The sequence below is a fragment of the Heptranchias perlo genome, chromosome 15 (assembly GCF_035084215.1).
Source record: "Heptranchias perlo isolate sHepPer1 chromosome 15, sHepPer1.hap1, whole genome shotgun sequence".
Classification (NCBI taxonomy): Eukaryota; Metazoa; Chordata; class Chondrichthyes; order Hexanchiformes; family Hexanchidae; genus Heptranchias; species Heptranchias perlo.
The window spans coordinates 33179808-33202496 of NC_090339.1; the positions used below are offsets into that span (position 1 = coordinate 33179808).

Consider the following 22689-nt stretch of genomic DNA (forward strand, 5'->3'; position numbering starts at 1 on the left):
TCAACACCAAGACAAATCAGAAAAATGAGAATTGTTATCTTCTTCCCTCCCAGTTATTTGACTGTAGGGGAATCACAGCAAAGGCCAATACTTTCTTCATCACCAGGAAACCCGTTGAGTATAAAGAGAGCTATGACACTGACCTGGGAGAGAACAGAGCAGGAAACCCGTTGAGTATAAAGAGAACTATGAAACTGACCTGGGAGAGAACAGAGCAGGAAACCCGTTGAGAATAAAGAGAGCTATGAAACTGAGGGAGCATCATGAGAGCAGAATCAAAAAAATCAAGAAAAAGTCAAAAAGTAACGTCACAGCACGTGGAGGAGCGCTGACGGTAAGTCAGTAAGTATTTAGTTTAATGATTAGTGTTTTTAGTGGTTATTGCTCTTCGTGATTAGTGTCTTTAGTGATTGGTTAGTGTTTGGTGTTAGCTAAACAGTAAATTGCCTTATAGCTAAAGAAACAGTTTAAATAACTGTAGCTAACATGGCAGGAAAGCTGGGGCCCGTCGCATGCACATTCTGTGTCATGTAGGAACTCCAGAACACTTTGTGTGTCCTGGAAAGCCATGTGTGCAGGAAATGCCGCCAATGAAGCTGAGAGTTTCATGGAAAGCACGTTTCAGAAGTTGGTCACCTCGCAGCGACAGTGTTTAGGCAGAGAGGGCGTGGGTGACCACCAGACTAGGAGGAACAGGCAGGCAGTGCAGAAATACCCTGGTAATGTGACACTCACAAACCGGTATTCACCTTTGAATACCAGTGAGGGTGTTGACACCTCGGGGGAGTGCAGTCAGGAGCAAATCTATGGCACCGTGGGAGACTTGGCTGCACAGAGAGACACAAGAAATGCAGTTGCTATGGGGGATTTGATAGACAGGGGGATAGATGTATGTTTCTGCAGCTGCTGACGTGAGTCGCTTCCCTGGTGCCAGGCTAAAGGATATCACTGAGAGGGTGCAGAACAATTTGAGGGGGGAGGGGGAACAGCCAGAAGTCGTGTGCCGTGTGGGCACCAATGATATAGGAAGGAAAAGGGGTGAGGTCCTGCAGTTAGAGTTTCAGGAGCTAAGAAGGAAGTTAAAAAACAGGACCTCAAAAGGTAGTAATCTCTGGATTACTCCAAGTGCCACGCGCTAGTGAGTATAGGAATAGTAGGATAAGACAGATTAATGCTTGACTGGAGAAATGGTGCAGGGGGGAGGGCTTCAGATTCCTGAGGCACTGGGACCAGTTCTGGGGCAGGAGGGATCTGTTCAAGATGGACAGGTTGCATCGCAATAGAGCTGGGACCAATGTCCTCGTGCAGAGGTTAACTAGTCCTGTGGGGGATGGATTAAACTAATTTGGCAGGGAGATGGGCACCAGGATGAAAAATTAGAGAGGAGAAACAAGGTGCACAGAGGATTGGGAGAGACAAATAAAACTAGACTAAAGAATAGTTCAGAAATAGGAGGGATCAGACAGGGGGCAAATGCAAGGCAGTTTAAGATGAGTTTGGAATGCATGTGTGTAAATACACGTAGCGTGGTAAATAAGGTTGGTGAGCTGCAGGGTCAAGTCGCCACACGGGACTATGATATAATGGCAATAACAGAAACCTTGCTCAAAGGGGAGGACTGGGTACCTAATATTCCCGGCTACAAGTTGTTCAGGAAAGATAGGGAAGGAAAGAAAGGAGGGCAGGTGGTGGTGGGTGAGTGGCAGTATTGATTAAAGAAACTTTTATAACACTGGAAAGGGATGAGCCAGAGGCGACATGAGGAAACTTTTTTTTTTAAACGCATCGAGTTGTAATGATCTGGAATGCGCTGCCTGAAAGCAGATTCAATAGTAACTTTCAAGAGGAAATTGGTTAAATACTTGAAGGCAGGAAATTTACAGGGCTATGGGGAAAGAGCAGGGGAATGGGACTTTATGGATAGCTCTTTCAAAGAGCCGGCATAGGCACGATGGTCCGAATGATCTCCTCCTGTGTACTTTTCAGTAGAAGTCACTAGAAAATGATCAGGAGCAGAAGCGCTGGCTAACTTTCCTTTCCCCAGCTCATCAGCACTGAGGCCAATTGTAAAGTTTACCTGCTTTATGCATAGGAACATAGGAACAAGAATAGGCCATTTAGCCCCTCGAGCCTGCTCTGCAATTCAGTGAGATCATGGCTGATCTGTGACGTAACTCCATATACCCCCTTTGCTCCATACTTTTGGTTAAGAAAAATCTATCAATCTCAGATTTAAAATTAACAATTGAGCTAGCATCAATTGCCCTATGCGGAAGAGAGTTGCAAATTTCTATCACCCTTTGCATGTAGAAGTGTTTCCTGACTTAACTCTTGAAAGTCCTGGTTCTAAATTTTAGGCTATGTCCCCTAGTACTGGACTCCCCAACCAGAGGAAATAGTTTCTCTCTATCTACTCAATCAGTTCCCCTTAATATCTTGAAAACTTCAATCAAATCACCCCTTAATCTTCTAAATTCCAGGGACTGCAATCCTAGTTAGTGTAATCTTGCCTCGTAATTTAACCCTTGGAGTCCAGGTTATAGAATCATAGAATGATAGAAATTTACGGCACAGAAGGAGGCTATTCGGCCTATCGTGTCTGTGCCAGCCGAAAAAGAGCTATCCAACCTAATCCCACTTTCCAGCATTTGGTTCGTAGCCTTGTAGGTTATGTCACTTCAAGTGCATATCCAAATACTTTTTAAATGCCATGAGGGTTTCTGCCTCTACCACCCTTTTAGGCAGTGAGTTCCAGACCCCTACCACCCTCTGGGTGAAAAATTTTCTCCTCAGCTCCCCTCTAATCCTTCTACCAATTACTTTAAATCTATGCCTCTTGATTATTGACCTCTCTGCTAAAGGAAATAGGTTCCTCCTATCCACTCTATCTAGGCCCCTCATAATTTTATACACATCAAATAAATCTCGTGTCAACCTCCTCTGTTCCAAAGAAAACAACCCCAGCTTATCCAATCTTTTCTCATAGCTAAAATTCTCTAGCCCTGGCAACATCCTCATAAATCTCCTCTGTACCCTCTCTAGTACAATCACATCTTTCCTGTAATGTGGTGACCAGAACTGTATGCAATACTCAAGCTGTGGCCTAACTAGTGGTTTATACAGTTCTAGCATAATCTCCCTGCTCTTATATTCTATGCCTTGGCTAATGAAGGAAAGAATCCCGTATGCCTTCTTAACCTCCTTATCTACCTGTCCTGCTACCTTCAGGCATCTGTGAACATACACTCCAAAGTCCCTCTGTTCCTCTACATCTCTTAGTATCCTCCCATTTATTGTGTATTCCATTGCCTTGTTTGCCCTCCCCAAATGTATTACCTTACACTTCTCCAAATTGAATTCTATTTTCCACTTTTCTGCCCACCTGACCAGTCCATTGATATCTTCCTGCAGTCTACAGTTTTCCCCATCACTATCAACTGCACGGCCAATTTTTGTATCATCTGCAAACTTCTCAATCGTGCCCCTGACATTTAAGTCTAAATCATTGATTAATACCACAAAAAGCAAGGGTCCTAGTACTGAGGCCTGCGGAACCCCAATGGAAACAGCCTTCCAGTCACAAAAACACCCGTTGACCTTTACCCTTTGCTTCCTACCACTGAGCCAATTTTGGATCCAACTTGCCACTTTCCCTTGGATCCCATGGGCTTTTACTTTTTTTGACCAGTTTGCCATGTGGGACCTTGTCAATCGCCTTGCTACAATCCACATCGACTACATCAAACGTGCTACCCTCATCGACCCTCCTTGTTACCTCCTCAAAAAATTCAATCAAGTTAGTCAGACATGACCTTCCCTTAACAAATCCATGCTGACTGTCCTTGATTAATCCATGCCCTTCTAAATGACGATTTATACTGTCCCTCAGGATTGTTTCCAATAATTTGCCCACCACTGAGGTAAGGCTGACTGGTCTATAATTACTCGATCTATCCCTTTCTCCTTTTTTAAACAACGGTACAATGTTAACAGTCCTCCAATCCTCCGGCACCACGCCAGAGCAGAAAGGAAAATGATGCTCAGAGCCTCTGCTATTTCCTCCCTTGCTTCTCTTAACAGCCTGCGATACACTTCATCTGGGCCTGGCAATTTATCTACTTTCAAAGATGCTAAGCCCCTTAATATTTCCTCTCTCACTATGTTTATCCCATCCAATATTTCACACTCCTCCTCAACTACAATGTCTGCATCGTCCCCCTCTTTTGTGAAGACAGACGTAAAGTATTCATTAAGAACCATACCCACATCTTCTGCCTCCACAGAGGTTACCTTTTTGGTTTCTAATAGGCCCTACTCTTTCCTTAGTTATCCTCTTGCTCTTTATATATTTATAAAACATCTTTGGGCTTTCCTTGATTTTACTTGCCAGTACTTTTTCATGCCCTCTCTTTGATTTTCTAATTTCCTTTTTGATTTTATCCCTGCACTTTCTATGCTTCTCTAGGCTTTCTGCAGTGTTGAGCTCTTGGTAACTGACATAAGCTTCCCTTTTTTACCTTATCCCACCCTGCATGCACCCTGATATCCAGGGGCTTCTAGATGTGGGAGTGCCACTCTTTTTCTTTGTGGAAACATATTTGCTCTGAACTCTCACTATCACCTCCTTGAATGCCTCCCACTGCTCTGACACTGATTTACCTTCAAGTAGCTGTTTCCAGTCCACTTTTGCTAAATCACTTCTCAGCTTGGTAAAATTTGCCTTTCCTCAATTGAGAACTTTTACTCCTGTTCTATTTTTGTCCTTTTCCATAACTATGCTAAATCTAACTGAATTATGATCACTACCACCAAAATGCTCTCCCACTGATACTCCTTCCACCTGCCCAGCTTCGCTAAAACTAAGTCCAGAAATGCCCCATCTCTTGCTATGTACTGGCTAAAAAAGTTCTCCTGAATGCATTTTAAGAATTCTGTGCCCTCGATACCTTTTACACTGATTCTATCCCAGTTAATATTAGGGTAGTTGCCCTATTGTTTTTGCACTCCTCAGAAAATTTGCCTACATATTTGCTCTTCTATCTCCCTCTGACTGTTTGGGGGTCTATAGTACACTCCCAGCAGTGTGATTGCCCCTTTTTTGTTCTTTAGCTCAACCCATATGGCCTCATTTGATGATCCTTCTAACATATCATCCCTCCTCACAGCTGTAATTGTTTCTTTAACCAATATTGCCCCCCCCCCTTCCTTTTTTATTCCCCTCTCTATCTCATCTGCATTATCCTCCTATTTCTATACTCACTGGCACGTGGCACTAGTATTATCATTCTAGTAAATCTACACTGCATCCCTCCAAGGCCAATATATCCTTCCTAAGTTGCAGTGCCCAGAACTGGACAGATGCCTTATAATATGATTTGAACAAAACAGTCATTCCTAATGCCCATCATCCTCTAGATGTGGATATAAATTCTAGTACGGCATCCGACATACCCTTTTTTATTCCTCCATGAGAAGAACCAAGAATCCAATGGAAGTCACCTATCAGTTTTGGTGGAAACCCAGTAGGATATTTGAACATTACTGAGGTTACTGACTGTATATTGGACAGATGGTTTGCAGCCGCACATCTGGCTGTACCGTGCCAGCTGCCAGGGTTTGTCAAAGAACATCATCTATTAAGAACATATTCCCAAACAATTAAATCTAATGGTGAAGATATTCAGTACTACGCAAATCACTTAAGCATTTGCTTTCAATTCTGCAATGCATTATAGTCTTGTAACAAATTACAAGCTATGGAGGAAGAATCATTTGGGTCACTGTATGTGGCAAACTGTAATCATATTCAATTTGAATGCATTTATGATGTCACTACACATACCTTATAGTCAATAAGTTTGAGACACTTCAATTGTAAAGACTAACTTTCTTATATTACAGGATTTAAACATAACCTCATCAGGATTGCTATATACAGTTTGACTTAACCTTCAGCAAACTGACAGCTCCAGCAGATTCTACGATTGCTGGGCATGCCATTTTTCTTCTAATTTCAGCTCGCGCACCCTGAGGCCAATATATTGATCCCACACACTGAACACTCCAAGTTAATATTCTCCAAAGTGACATTCCTGTACTGATGGTGGAATCAGCAATTTACTTGCAAGCAGTAATGATATATTGCTTGGCTACCTGCAAGATCCAGAGGAACATATCCTCTGTTCTGTGAGCCATTCAAAGGCTTTGTCTTTGGTCGATGAATGTTGTTTATATGGACTTTCAGAAGGCATTCGATAAAGTCCCTCATAAGAGACTGTTAGCTAAAGTTGAAGCTCATGGAATTGAGGGCAAATTATTGGTTGGGAAATTGGCTGAGTGGCAGGAGGCAGAGAGTAGGGAAAATGGGCAGGTACTCAAATTGGCAGGATGTGACTAATGGTGTCCCACAGGGATCTGTGTTGGGGCCTCAACTATTCACTGTATTTATTAACGACTTATAGAGCCACATATCCAAGTCTGCCAATGACATAAAGATAGGCAGCACTGTAAACAGTGTAATTGGAAGCATAAAATTACAGAGAGATGTTAATAGATTAAGTGAATGGACAAACCTGTGGCAAATGGATTTCAAGGTAGGCAAGTGTGAGGGCATCCACTTTGGACCTTAAAAAAAATCAGAGTACTTTCTAAATGGTGAAAAACTTGAAACAGTGGAGGTCCAAAGAGACTTAGGGGTCCATGTATATAGATCATTAAAATGTCATGGACAGGTACAGAATATAATCAAGAAGGCTAATGGGATGTTGGCCTTTGTCTCTAGAGGACTAAAATACAAGGGGGTAGAAGTTATGCTACAGCTATACAAAGCCCTGGTTAGACCACACCTGGAGTACTGTGTTCAGTTCTGGGCACCGCACCTTAGCAAGGATATATTGGCCTTGGAGGGAGTGCAGCGTAGATTTACTAGAATGATACCTGGACTCCAACGGTTAAATTATGAGGAGAGATTACACAAACTAAGGTTGCATTCCCTGGAATTTAAAAGATTAAGGGGTGACTTAATCGAAGTTTTCAAGATATTAAGGGGAACAGATCGGGTAGATAGAGAGAAACTATTTCTGCTGGTCGGGGAGTCTGTGACTAGGGGGCATAGCCTAAAAATTAAAGCCAGGACTTTCAGGAGTGAAGTTAGGAAACATTTCCAAGCGTACAGGGTGGTAGAAGTTTGGAACTCTCTTCTGCAAAGGGCAGTTGATGCTAGCTCAATTGTTAATTTTAAATCTGAGATGATAGACTTTTGTTAACCAAAGGTATTAAGGGATATGGGGCTAAGGCGGGTGTATGGAGTGAGGACATAGATCTCATTGAATGGCGGAGTAGGCTTGAAGGGCTAAATGGCCTACTCCTGTTCCTATTTGTGTATAACCTAATGCTGCCTTTATGCTACAAGATTGATTCCAAGTGCAAGAGCACCTGCAGAGCCAGCTCTGTAACATAGGTGCTTTTTTTTGTGCAAGACATATTAGTATCGTTGGGATCTCCAAATGCAAGAGCCCGGCAGCATGAGTGCAATATAAAGGTTTCAGTGCCACTGTTGGAAGTATTAGAACCCTTCCTCAGATGTGCTGGCAGCAGCAAACCTAAATGGCATTTGCCATCAGGTCTAGTTCCCTGACTGATCTCTAAGCTACCTGTATGGGTCAACACTGAGTTTTCCACATTGTTGGCCTGAACAGACCTTCCCCCGACACAGGGAAGGATTCAGCCATACTAACCAAGCAGTAAATATACTGCTGATTTAAAGCAATTCAGAGCAATGGCACATGCACAAAGCTTGTACATGTACAGTTGTTCCACTGTGACAGAATTGTCCTGCAGTGTAAACAGGACAGATTCAATAACAAAGAGCCAACTGAATTATAGAATTACTTCCAATAGAAAAGATTCCTTAATAAAATGGGCCATCAGGTACATATTGGAGTTAAAGCTGAAACTCCTTTGCCAACAAACCTCATCAATTCCTTCAGGTACCTCCCAAAAGTGGTAATCTTGACAGGAGGTTGACAGGATGTGGAGGAAATCAACATTCTCATATCTTCAGCACCGTAAAGACTATATCTGGCCTATTTAATACAACTTTTTAGGGGTGAAATATTGTATCTATACTGTATATTACAGTAATGCTGGTTCCTGTCTATGTTACACCAAATACTTCTCCAGGCTGTGGTGGAATGCACGCGATGTATTCTGTGGTGCATGCCTTTAAATAGGCTCCTCAGGTTTCCTAAGTAACATGCTGACATCATCTCTAATTAAATTGTAGTAAGTAAGCGAGGCCCAGATGTGGGTGCAGCCTGCCTTATCACCCTTTTTAACAGTGAAATTAAAATGCTGTGGATGATTTAAGGCAGAACTTAATTAAGCCTTTGTAATGTATTACTTTCTCTCTGCTAGATGCAGCTATCGATACTGCAGCGATTTATTAAATATTCTATCTAGCCAAAGAATACATGGAGCAACCTCACTGGTCTGGAATATCAAGGTGTTGCTGTTGTAACTTGAAGCTATACAGACCAGGAAGTTCCAAGTGTGACTCCTCGTCTGTGCTGAGTTAGCTAGTTTTAGCTAAGGCAGTAGTTGGGGAACTACAGTTGTCCTCAGTGCACCTGGGCTAAGGAGGGGGAGGCCAATCTTTCAGCTGCTATGAGACTACCCTCTAAAGATTTTTTCATAACCACTTTGACCTTTGTTTTCAAAACCTATTTATTTGACCATGCTTTCAGTCACTCTGTCCCAAGTTACTTCACTTCCTGTTTTGATGTTCCATTTCTCCCCCAATAAAGCACTCTGTGACATTCATCAATTTGAGGAGCATTGTATAAATGCAAGTTATCAGAGCCAAAGTCAAACTTATTTTCACCTGATGTGGATTCAGCATTCTTTCCAGCAAGGTTCACTAATTAGCAAGCAGGAACCATGGATGACTTTTCCCCTCTTTAGCCCAGGTGCACTGAGGACAACTATAATGCCCCAATTAGTCCCTTCACTAGAACTAGCTATACAGCATGGGCCGGGAATCAAATTTGGGACTTTCTGGTCTGTGCAGCTTCGAATTACACCAACAATACCTTGATCTTCTAGACCAATGAGGTTGCTCCATGTATTATTTGTCTAATTAGAATACCTATTAGATCACTGCAATATCGATAGCTGCATCTAGCAGAGAGTAATGTGAAACCAAATAAAACAAATTCAAGGGAGTGGCCTGAGAGTGGAGTCAAATACATTGTGGGAAGGAGGAAATTTTTACAATACACAAATATACCATTACAATGAACACCCATGATGACACATAAGTGATACAATGATTAATAAATATTGAAGAAAAATTAAAATAAATTGTTTGTGCATATCACTATGAAGGAACTTGACAGGTTGCACGTAGTGACTTGGCCAGTGACAGTTGAGGTTGAGTCTTTATGGTGTGTGGTTGTTTTACAGTTTGTAGCTTTTGTTATTCCTGAGGTATTTTTATTTAATGTTTACACATTTTCAATTTTAATTAAGTCTCTCTGTGTTAACTTTGCTAATGGCTCAGTGAGTAAATGTGCTGCCTGCTGCCAGGAAGATCCCAGGCTTGATCTCTGATTTGCAGTGAGTCAATATCCATGGGCGAAGAAAAAAAAAATCAGCCAGAGTTCCCACACATTATCGCTATTCACCGAGTCTTGCTGGAAAGTTGGCAGGGCTGGAAACAGCTGTGATACCCCCTGTACCATGGTCAAACATACTGCTAATACTCACAGTTTAGGCTCACACATGAAGAATTGGGGAAAAGTTTTTTATTGAGGCCAAAATTCCTTGCGAGTTCTGCCAGTCTCCCACTGTAACTCCAGCAGAATCCCTGGAAAACCTAATTGCGGCGGGCTTCGGCTGTTTCTGATTTGCCATATAAGGGGCAGCCCATTACAAGGCAAATTTTGTCAGGTGGCGGGGGTCGAAACTAGGGGCAGGAACTCCCAAAGCCAAATGTTCTGACTACTTTAAAAAGGTAGCAAAAGTAACCCAGGAAACTACAGACCAGTGGGTATGAGTCCATTGTCAGTAAAGTTATGGAAACCCTTATTAAAGACAAGATCATGGAGCATCTGGATAGAAATAAAATCATAAAAGGTGGCCAATATGGGATCATGAAAGGGAGGTCTTGCCAATCTAACTTAGTGGTTTTCTTTGATGGTGTGACAAAGGAGCTTGATAGGGGTACGGCAGTGGATGTGGTGTACTTTGATTTCAGTAAGGCCTTTGATACAGATCCTCTGGAAAGGCTGGTTCTGAACATAAAAAAAGCAGAAATCAGTGGAAATATTTTACAATGAATACGTAATTCGTCGACCACAGGGATTTTTATCAGCCTGGGAGAATGTTATCAGTGGGGTAATAGGGGTCTGTTTGGGGACCTCTTTTTTAAATATCTGAATAAATGATCTGGAGCTAGGAGTCACAAGCACAGTTGTTTTTGAAAATACTTAGGAATTGAGCAAATAGGTGGCAGATGAAATTCAATGTAGAGAAAGGCATGGGGACAGAAATCCAGGAAGGGACTAAATGAATAAACGGAAAGAAAATAATGTGCATGGAAAAAGAAAGAGAGCTGGCGGTCCTGATTGACAATAAATTCAAGCTATCGCAACAATGCTTGGTGGCAGTGAGTAAAGCAAATCAGATGTTGGGATATATTAAAAGATCAAAATTGAGCCGAAATAGTGAGGCAATTCTGCCACTTTATAAATCGTTGGTCCGACCGCACTTAGAATACTGTGAACCGTTCTGGTCGCCGCAGTAGAAAAAGAATATTGCAGCTATTGAAAGGATACAGAAGGGGGCAACCAGAATGATTGAGGGGATGGAGGGACTGGATTACAAGGAGCAATTATGTAAATTGGGCATGTTCTCATTGGAAAAGAGAAGGTTGGGAGGTGATATGATTGCTGTTTTTAGAATTCTAAAATGACTAGATTATGTAGGCCACGACATGCATATTTCACCTTGTCCGGAACAGTAAGACCTGAGGACATGACTTGCACTTGAAGGGGGGTAAATTCAAAATTAATCTGCAGAAACAATATTTCAGTCAGCAAGTGGTCAATCTATGGAACAGGCTCCCTAGGGAGATGGCGGAAGCATTAGTATTGATTCACTCAAATGAAAATTAGATAGATTTCTTCCAGAAAATAACATTTTGGGATACATTAAAAGTAATTTGGTACGTGACATGCGGTGAGTGTGGCATGCTTGTGAGGAACAGGTGACTTTGGACCTATGGTTCCCAATTCTTTCCACTACTGGGGTTTTCCTCATGTCATATCTGGGTCTGTTGTCGACTAATTGATAGAGATTAATTGTTATGATTATCAACAACTTCACTGTCACTGTATCATGGGACTACTAGGATGGTAAAAGGCGAACTAGATGGACCATGGTCTTTCTTCATTTTGTAGCAATTCCCATGGCTCAGTCAGGACTCAGCATTCCTCAGAAGGCCGAAACGTGGAAGTATGCTGAGGCACACTGGCCTACAGATCGCGAAAGGCCAGGGAAGCAGCCGGGACACTCAAAGAAATAATAGAATTTTTAAAAAAATAACAGATTGCTCCACTTCTTTACACAATGGGTCCTGGAGATGTGCCTATAATGACTATTGTGCTCACCTGCTGAAAATTAAGTGCTCTCCTACTGACCCCAAAAACCCTAGCGGGATCAGTGCTGGAGAGCGTGATCCTGGAATAACCGGCGGAATTGTGTCTCAAGGAATTCGGGGCAGGGATGTTTTGTACTTTAATTTAATTTTATGGCCTGGTTAACCCAATGCTTGAACACCTTTTGGAACAGAATTTGAAATGGAGAAATATTTTCCATTTGTTATCCTCCATATACAGTTATATATGGCACAAGCTGTTAGTGGAGAAAAAACAGGATCTTTTTTATACAATGGTTGCGGCCCCTACAACAACCTCTTGCATGAAATTTGGCAATACCAAATGATGAAAGCAGTCGTGCGAGGGCCAGTTACACAACTGCAAGTGACAGCAACTAACTTTTTTTTAGCCAAGGATGGTGTCAGAAATGTAACCTGCCCAATTTACCTTCTTCTAGCAACAGTGCAGTTTCATTTTATTGTTCGTTTTGTGAGCTGTCGTGAGATTTACTGATTCTGGTGCCGCTCGTCATCTCTTGGAGAAAAGCATCATGTGGAAATGTAATAAGGTTAAAATGGCAGCATGGTGCCAGGAGGTTGGTATAGCTTTGCTCTTCCAAACTTTTGCTGTAATGCACCTCTAAGTAGTCTTGGATCACACAGATGCTATCACATCGGTTTCAGTCATACACATTATTATGTGAGGATAATGAAGGAAAAAGACTTAACAATTCCAGTGCAATAAAATTCTTAGGGTATCACAGGGGCATTTAGGTGTTGTGCTATCAATCTCATCAGTGTGGATTATGGGCCAGCATAAGAACAGCATCTGGATGAAGGTCTCCTGATCAGAAATTTATCTGAACAATCCTTTTTAAAATTACTTTTGTGCAAAAATACTTCTAATCTTTAAAGAGTTAAAAGAGGACCTATTGCGAACTTCCATTTAATTTTGCACTGTACCAGGTAAGTGGATAAGAGTCTCATTTGGCAGGATTTTATCTGATCTTATAATAATTTTAAATATAAAATAAAATCAAATGAATTGAACTGTTGGAGGTAACGAAGGAGCACACAGCTACATTCAAGAAAATTCTCACAGCTGCAACCACCCTGTGCACTTTCTTCTGTGGTAGTTCAGAGTTCCAAGAATTGAATATAGATTCAGAGAGTGCGGAAACAGTCAAGTTTAACATTGTTTAAACATATTATAATTCCAGATTACATTACTGACATTCCCCACCAGATTTGCATTTTGGGAGAGGTGAAAGCTGGCTGCCAAATATTTTTTACTTTTTTAGAAAAGTACTCTGAACTTTAAAATATAATATTTAAAATATAATCAGTGGTTGATGAGTCTATTCCTTTTTTTTTTAAACAGAAAGTTCCAACTAAACACATTACATATCATTATTTTTAAACTGTAAAGGGCATTCATCACAGAAAAAGTTTAGTGTCAGACCCGGGGCTTCGCTGTCCTAAATGCCACTCTGTGAAGTCTTATCATCGGTCTTCAAGCAGGAAAGAAAGCAGCAAAGCTGTGGTCTGTTCCTTAAGCTACCCTTTAGTTTTAAGTATCAAACTGTTCATCCAGCTTTTTCTAAAGAAAGCTCACTCAAAATACTTCCAGCCTGGAATTGCAAAACAAATCTATATAATCAAATGTCTGGCATCTAGCACTTAACTATTGTGTCAAAGATTTATTTTGCTTGACCAAAACTGTACACAGAACTCAACGTGTGATCTGACCAAAGCAATGCACCATTTAGCATAACAGTATGGCAAGTTCCTAGTTTCCACTGGGCTACTACATGAAAACAACTTAAAATGACAGCCCAGTGGTTATGGTACTATATTAGCAACCCAGAAGTTGTAAAACTGAATTAATTTGATAATTTATAGACTGACACCAGAGAAAATAACCATGAAAGCTGTCAGATTTGGGTAAAAACCCAACCGACTTCACCCCTATCTGGTCAGATCTACATGTGAACTCCAGTCCATAGTATGTCATTGACGCTTAATGCCCTCAGGGGTAACTCGGCTGGGCAACAAATACTGCCTTGCTAACGTCACCCATATTCCAAGAACAAATTAAAAAAGGGACATATGAAATTTTTGCTTTGGTATCAAAAGACTAATCCCTCACAGTTGTTAAAGAGTTAAATAATCGTTTCCTTTTCTTGACTGAACATTCGGACAGGACAAGAATTTGCCTCCTTGTTCTCTGAAAGCCATTGTTAGAAAATCTCACTTTTCTTCTATCCTAAAACTTTTATATTAAGGTAAATCCACTCAGAAAACCTGGGAAATGAGCCATAGCTGAGTCAAGATGCCATAGTTCCCATTTTCCTTATCAGGAATGAGTACCATTTTCGCAAACAGTTTTGACTACAGCCATGCTTTCCTCATTTTAACTTTAAGTGACATATAACAGGAAGTATAAGGTTTCCCTAAAAGATCTGCAGCATTAAAAATAGGAAATCACTCATTATGTATATTAAAAACTCAATTTTAATCAGCTATAACCCAAAATACCTGGTGGCTCAAATCCAACAACTTTAAGGAGATTTGAGTAAGTTTCCTGGGCAACTAGAAACCAGCCTTTTAGTGCTTGTCTTGTGGATGTCAATTGTTACCAAGCCGCTGGGTAGTTTCAAAGATAGTAGCAATACCAACTTCCCTTACTCAGTTTAAAAGGACAGACTGCAGGCTTCATGACAATCTCCTCTGTACACAGCATCTTTTTTTTTTATTCGTTCACGGGATGTGGGCGTCGCTGGCAAGGCCGGCATTTATTGCCCATCCCTAATTGCCCTCGAGAAGGTGGTGGTGAGCCGCCTTCTTGAACCGCTGCAGTCCGTGTGGTGACGGTTCTCCCACAATGTGCGACACATCTGGGCCAGATGTGTCGCACAATGTTGACACATCCTCTTTTTCTAAGATGGGAGGGAGCTGAATTCAATTGCGATGAGGAAAAGAAACTTCATCCAGTAATTCTGTCTAAGTGCAAAGACTTCAAGTTGGTACAATGCAGAAACAGAGTTTCTCATACCTTATGTGACACTGTCATATTGCAAAATGCTTTTGTTTATTTCCTCCAACTTTCTCTCCCTCTTCAGAAGGAACTGACTAGAGTATGGTTCCATGGGCACTTGCAGCCCTCCAGTACCCTGTCCAAGTGGCCACTCTTCACATGTGAATCTAAACAGTGAGTGTCATCAGGCTATTTCACCATGAGGGGCATCTTAACCGAGTCTCAACTGATGTCCATTTTCCAGCAGGCATCACTGTTTAGTAATCTTGAGTGGGAAACCTGATTGATTTTCCCTCTCCTGGGTCAGGATTGCTGAGGGCCATTTTTATCCCAACTAAACACAGCTAATTCTGCTGTTTAGGGAATGAATCTGGGATCTTCCTGGTTTATATGGCTCAGCTACTCATTCCCATTGGGAGAGGTCTACTTTGGTATTATCAGCTAATAATCACAAAAACACCTCGTCTCAATTGAAAATTCACTGAGAAAGAATTAATTTTGTTAAAAGTCAGTATATGCACAGCAGATCAAAGATCTCCTAAGATGCCAGGACCAAGGGCGAATTCAAGGTAGTGTGCATATTTCCAGTTAACATGCGTATTATGTGTTATGATCTGGAATGCACTGCCTGAAAGAGTAGTGGAAGCAGATTCAATAGTAACTTGCAAATAATAAGAATTATTTAGCTGGTTTTGGGGAAGTTTTAATATTGAGCTTTATCGCTATTTATGGTGTGACTCTTGAGTATTCATTTATGTTTTTTTTATTTAATTTGAAAAATAAAATTTTGGGTATAATTATACAAGGCCATAGATCTCAATTTATCAATAGGTAGCTGGCATAATTTGTTTGAATCTAAGCCACATGAAGGGGGAAAAGGCCGAGGAACTTTGCGTCTCAGTTTTAGAATACAATCTTTCCACCTCTGAGGCCTAATTTTGAATCAACCATCAATGTGATGAAGATCTCTTCTCTGTGAAGAAATTGGTTTAGTCAAACTAAATCCAGTTGCCAGTACAGATGAGTTTAGCTTAAAACGTGCCTGCTGATTCACTATCGATACAGGTAAATAGGAACTAAAAAGGCAAATGAGCTTGATTTATCTGCGGTTTAGTGAGGTGTTACAAATTTTGGGCCTATTCTAGATAATCTCTCAGGTTCAACGGTGCTGGTCACTTCCTTAAAAGAACCGAGAATCTTGCATTCAGCATTCAGGAGTATGCCCGAACGTCCCAATATTTAATCAAATGATTGCATAACTTGTAGGTGTATCAAGAGTACCCTTTGTGTGCTGAACTGAATTTTGGGTGTTTCACATTGTGCCCTCACTGGACTAATCGGATAGCTGGCTGGCATAGGCACAATGGGCTGAATGGCCTCCTTCTGTGCTTCAACATGCTATGATAAAAGGGAACTGGATATATACTTCAAAAGGAAACAATGGCAGGGCTATGGGGAAAGGGTAGGGGAGTAGAACTAATTGGATAGCTCTTTCAAAGAGCCGGCAGAGGCACAATGGGCCGAATGACCTCCTTCTGTGCTGTAAGATTCTATGATTAACATGCACTGGCTAGACTTCAGTTATGTGGGTTGCGTTTCAGCTAATTTATGGTCAATAGCCAATCTCAAATCTTAAAGCCAGAAATTAAACTGTGATGAAACAACAAGAAAAGCAGTCATGTGAGTCACTCAGAACTCCATCAACCATAATGATTTGAACCTGATCTGTGATACGTGTAGCACAGTGACTACTACTGCAGCAAGCCAGCTGTGTGGACACAGCATCACTATAAACATTCATCTCAAGCCAGCCTTTCTCCTGAATGGAACTGGTGTGATCTGACACGTTTGATCCTGATCTCAAGTGCGTGACAAGACAAGACGCTTATACAGCCAGTGTGATCTGATGTGAGTTTCTGTCTGCTCATTCTGCATTGGTATAGTGCAGAAAACAGCCAAGGCGAAGAGGCAAAGACAAAAGGTGAGGTAAATCAAACAGTAGTTAAGTGGTGCCAAGCTTGGGTTTTGAAAACTTGCAAATTGTAGAAGGAAGTGAAAATTGAGGGAGGTAAGAAGTCCATGGTATTGATGTACTGTGAAAAAAATGAGTTCGAGCAGGAGTCTCTATTTCAGTAGAGTGAGGATATAGGGAGGACAAAGAGCATGTAGGATGGCATATCTGGAGCTCGCGAGAAACCAGAGAGGAAACTGAAGAGCAGCAACGAATGGCACAAGTCAACTGGAACCCACTGTAAAAAACGTTGCGGTTTAAGTGCAATATCTTGCATATCTTTAACAAACCAATCCAACTATGATATCTTGAACACCTTTAATAAAACAATCAAATCAATAACCCCCTCCCAACTTTAGCATCGTTTCACACCCCCTCTCACCCCGGGATTCGAAGAGCCTGTTGACATTCACTGTCAAGGTTCAAAACCAATAATGACCACTTGATTGAGTACCAGAGGGCCGACCACCATCAATGAAAATATACCTGAGCAAGAAGTAAGCCTTCACAAGAAGTGTGGAGAATATTGTGTGGAGAAAATTATGTGTGGAGTGGATTTTTGGCTTCAGGTGTAAAACAGATCTAATTTGGCTTGCACTGCTTTAACACCCATCTGAATTTGAAATGTCACTAGCACAAAATAGCATGGCTCCCTTCTCCACCCCCTTTTGTGTAACATAACGAAGCTCCTGCCTGCTTCAGGTGGGGGCTTCGAATGTCTGCCGCGGGTCCAACCGAAGATCAAGCAGAACCTTAAATCAGTGGAAATCAGTTCCACTGGAATTCTTGACCTCTCCCATCCCTTTTGTGCTCCAAATCAGGATTGTACGAAGATGAAAATTAGCCGGTGAAAATCGATGACATTCTCTGTGGCTGTGACCATGGTGCATTATCCCTCCTCAACCTTCCTGACCTCTCTGAAGCCTTTGACATGGTCGACACACCATTCTCCTCCAATGCCTCTCCTCCATTGTCCAGTTCAGTGGGACTGCCCTTGCTTGATTCCACTATTGATTGTAAGCACAGCATCTCAACCATCATCTGCAGGTATGGATCAGCTTCCATATGTATGTTGATGATACCCATTGTGTCTTTCCAACAGCTCTGTTGACATCCCTTCCTCTACTGCTTCTGTGTTGTCAGACTGCTGGTCCGTAGACTAGTCTTGGATGAGCCACAATTTCCTCTAGCTAAACAAACTCCCTACTCTTGCCAGTGATCCCATTTCCTCCCCAGCTACAGTCTCAGGCTGAAGCAGACTGTTTGCAACCCCCATGTCCTACTCAATGCCAAGCTGAGCTTCCAACCCTGTATCCTCTGCATCACAAAGACTGCCTACTTTTTTTGTTATTCGTTCACGGGATGTGGGCGTCGCTGGCGAGGCCAGCATTTATTGCCCATCCCTAATTGCCCTCGAGAAGGTGGTGGTGAGCCGCCTTCTTGAACCGCTGCAGTCCGTGTGGTGACGGTTCTCCGACAGTGCTGTTAGGAAGGGAGTTCCAGGATTTTGACACAGCGACAATGAAGGAACGGCGATATATTTCCAAGTCGGGATGGTGTGTGACTTGGAGGGGAACGTGCAGGTGGTGTTGTTCCCATGTGCCTGCTGCTCTTGTCCTTCTAGGTGGTAGAGGTCGTGGGTTTGGGAGGTGCTGTCGAAGAAGCCTTGGCGAGTTGCTGCAGTGCATCCTGTGGATGGTACACACTGCAGCCACGGTGCGCCGGTGGTGAAGGGAGTGAATGTTTAGGGTGGTGGATGGGGTGCCAATCAAGCGGGCTGCTTTATCTTGGATGGTGTCGAGCTTCTCGAGTGTTGTTGGAGCTGTACTCATCCAGGCAAGTGGAGAGTATTCCATCACACTCCTGACTTGTGCCTTGTAGATGGTGGAAAGGCTTTGGGGAGTCAGGAGGTGAGCCACTCACCGCAGAGTACCCAGCCTCTGAACTGCTCTCGTAGCCACAGTATTTATATGGCTGGTCCAGTTAAGTTTCTGGTCAATGGTGACCCCCAGGATGTTGATGGTGGGGGATTCGGCGATGGTAATGCAGTTGAATGTTAAGGGGAGGTGGTTAGACTCTCTCTTGTTGGAGATGGTCATTGCCTGGCACTTGTCTGGCGCGAATGTTACTTGCCACTTATGAGCCCAAGCCTGGATGTTGTCCAGGTCTTGCTGCATGCGGGCTCGGACTGCTTCATTATTTGAGGGGTTGCGAATGGAACTGAACACTGTGCAGTCATCAGCGAACATCCCCATTTCTGACCTTATGATGGAGGGAAGGTCATTGATGAAGCAGCTGAAGATGGTTGGGCCTAGGACAATGCCCTGAGGAACTCCTGCAGCAATGTCCTGGGGCTGAGATGATTGGCCTCCAACAACCACTACCATCTTCCTTTGTGCTCGGTATGATTCTAGCCACTGGAGAGTTTTCCCCCTGATTCCCATTGACTTCAATTTTACTAGGGCTCCTTGGTGCCACACTTGGTCAAATGCTGCCTTGATGTCAAGGGCAGTCACTCTCACCTCACCTCTGGAACTCAGCTCTTTTGTCCATGTTTGGACCAAGGCTGTAATGAGGTCTGGCGCCGAGTGGTCCTGGCGGAACCCAAACTGAGCATCGGTGAGCAGGTTATTGGTGAGTAAGTGCCACTTGATAGCACTGTCGACGACACCTTCCATCACTTTGCTGATGATTGAGAGTAGACTGATGGGGCGGTAATTGGCCGGATTGGATTTGTCCTGCTTTTTGTGGACAGGACATACCTGGGCAATTTTCCACATTGTCGGGTAGATGCCAGTGTTGTAGCTGTACTGGAACAGCTTGGCTAGAGGCGCAGCTAGTTCTGGAGCACAGGTCTTCAGCACTACAGCTGGGATGTTGTCGGGGCCCATAGCCTTTGCTGTATCCAGTGCACTCAGCCGTTTCTTGATATCACGTGGAGTGAATCGAATTGGCCGAAGACTGGCTTCCGTGATGGTGGGGATATCGGGAGGAGGCTGAGATGGATCATCCACTCGGCACTTTTGGCTGAAGATGGTTGCAAACGCTTCAGCCTTGTCTTTTGCACTCACGTGCTGGACTCCGCCATCATTGAGGATGGGGATGTTTGCAGAGCCTCCTCCTCCAGTTAGTTGTTTAATTGTCCACCACCATTCACGACTGGATGTGGCAGGACTGCAGAGCTTTGATCTGATCCGTTGGTTGTGGAATCGCTTAGCTCTGTCTGTAGCATGTTGCTTCCGCTGTTTAGCTTGCATGTAGTCCTGAGTTGTAGCTTCACCAGGTTGGCACCTCATTTTTAGGTACGCCTGGTGCTGTTCCTGGCATTCTCTTCTACACTCCTCATTGAACCAGGGTTGATCCCCTGGCTTGTTGGTAATGGTAGAGTGAGGAATATGCCGGGCCATGAGGTTACAGATTGTGCTGGAATACAATTCTGCTGCTGCTGATGGCCCACAGCGCCTCATGGATGCCCAGTTTTGAGCTGCTCGATCCATTCTGAATCTATCCCATTTAGCACGGTGGTAGTGCCACACTTCCCCCCTCTGTAACATCGCCTACTTCCTGCCAGCCATGCAATCGTTTGGGAAAGGGGAAAAAAAGATGTGGGGGTAAGAATCTGTCCGACCACTGAAGGTGATCAAACAAGAGCCATGAGACCACAGTGCCCAGGAGAGACATCCCCACCTACCTTGTGTACGCTATGTCAGCCAGTTAGGAACTTGTTCAGTTTCCTTTGAATGTTTGCAGAAAATGTGCACTGATCAAAGGGGCAACTTGTTCCAAAGGTTGATGATTCTCTGCGAAAAGAAAATCCTCCTAACATCTTAACCTAGTTCTATGCTTACGTTACTGATGTCCCCTGGTCCTCCCTATCTTATTTAAGTTAAATAGCCTATCCGCATGGACAAATCTAATCCTTTCATTATTTTAAAAGCCTCAATCAAATCTCCTCAAAGTCTATATTTTTCTGTCGTAAAAAGCCCCATATCGCTAAGCCTATCATGGTAAGTGACAGCCTTTAAACCAGATATCAATCCAGTGGCTCTTCTCCGAACTCTTTCCAGGGCCTCTATATGATTTACAATACTAGGGAACCAAAATTGGAGTCAGTATTCTAGACGAGGCCTGACCAAGGACTTATGCAAGGACAGCATAGCATTTTGAATATATCCTAGCCTCGTGGCACTGGCCTAGGTCTTTCTGTCTCTCAACAGCATTAAGTTGGCATCCCTACATGGTGTATACATGCTTGATGTTAGCCTTACCCATGTGCTACCTACATTTATCTATATTAAGTGACATTGGACCCATTCCCCCATTGCATCTAGGTATGCTTGGAATCTATTTTTCTCACCTAAGGTCCTAACACCCACACAAATCTTTGCAGACTGTTCCCCATCTTCATCCACATAACTGAAAGAGGTTGTGAAGAGCAACTGCCCTAATAATGATCCCTGCAGTACTCCACTAGTAACCAGCACCCATGCAGATCCACTGCCACTAATAACAATATTTTGCGTATGAGAATGCAACCAATTCCTTATCCAAACCAAAATCTGCCCACAACTAAGCCATCTATTGTGTGGCACATTGTCAAAAGCTCGACTATTACAACGCGCTCATTGCAGCTCATCCAGAATTCTGCTGCCTGTATCCTATTCTGCAACAAGTCACGCTTACCCTTGTCCTCGCTGACCTATACTGACTCCTGGTCCCCAAACACCTCAAATTTAAAATTCTCATCCTTGTGTTTAAATCACTTCATATCCTCACCACCCTCCACCCTCCCCCCACCCCTACTATCTCTATAACCTTCTCCAGTCCAACACCAACCCCCTCCGATCTCTCAGTTCCACTGATTCTAGCTACCTACATTATGACTCTTCTGATACTCTCCACTGCTTTGGCAATTTCATGTATTTTGGATTCAATCGATTTGTTTTCACCATGGAGGTACTATCCGATTACACCATCATCCCTTGCCAGGAAACTCTCTGGGGCCTCTACTTCTTTCTTAAACAGTGGCCCAACAAGCCTCCAACCATCACCATCACCTTCTGTTTGCCTACTTGTTCTTATCCTGAACAATTTGTCTTTCGAGTTTGCTCATTTCCTCCTGATAAAAGTTGTCACCATGGGAAACTGCATTGATCCCAGCTATGTCTGTTTTTTTGTAGACTATTTCAGATCATATCATAGGCAAAGCTCTTTTTTCTCATTTAAGTTTTGGACATTCATGTTTTGTGCCTTTCTGGTCTTACCTGTATTCTTTGGTGTATTCAAAATCTTGCTTATTATGTGCTGGTTTGAGAAAATTGCACTCAATAACTCCAATTACACCAACTCCATATCCTTTGCTGGTTGACTGGGGAAAAATGCAAGCAAAATGATTGGTTAATTCTTTTGTGCACCTGTTTGTCAGGTGCATTGCCTCCCTCCAAAAAAAGTTAACTCTTAATTAAAATAGCTTTTATGAGGGATTATTTTGCTGTTCTATCCAGAACCTAGTGCTTGAGCAACCTTTATGAAGTTAGACATTCCTTGTTCTTTTCATCCCCATTATATAATTTTATTTCTGTAGGCATCTAATTTCATGTCAACTCTAAAACTACCACTTCCTGTCAAGGAAGAAATCAGTTTCATAATTATTCTGTGTGCTTCTTTAGAGAAAGGGATATGAAGGTGTGCAGGTGGTCTACTTGATTCTGTGTCTTTCAGGATTGGAATCAGAATTGGATACAGACCAAAAGGTTGCAGGTTCAATTCCTGGCCTGTGTTTGTTGGCTTCAACTCAGCAGCAGTTGCGATGCTACAATTGACCTCAACGCATCAGGTTTAAGAAGAAGAAAAATCAAATGTATGGTATTAGGCAAGAACAAGATTGGGCTCTAATGTTGAATGGCCCATTGACAGTCACTATCTGGGCTCACACATCATGAACGGGCATTTTGGCAAGGTACTGGAGCATTAGCAGTGCCCATG

The 22689-nt window shown here is 42.7% G+C and overlaps 1 protein-coding gene across 1 annotated transcript in view; it reads right to left on the reverse strand.

Moving 5' to 3' along the window:
• LOC137332980 (MORC family CW-type zinc finger protein 4-like) overlaps positions 1–22689 on the reverse strand; it is a 118480-nt gene that overhangs the window by 44024 nt on the left and 51767 nt on the right. Inside the window, exon 9 of the mRNA XM_067997043.1 lies at positions 21969–22072. Within this exon, the coding sequence (XP_067853144.1) occupies positions 21969–22072 (104 nt within the window). The remainder of the gene's footprint in view (positions 1–21968; positions 22073–22689) is intronic.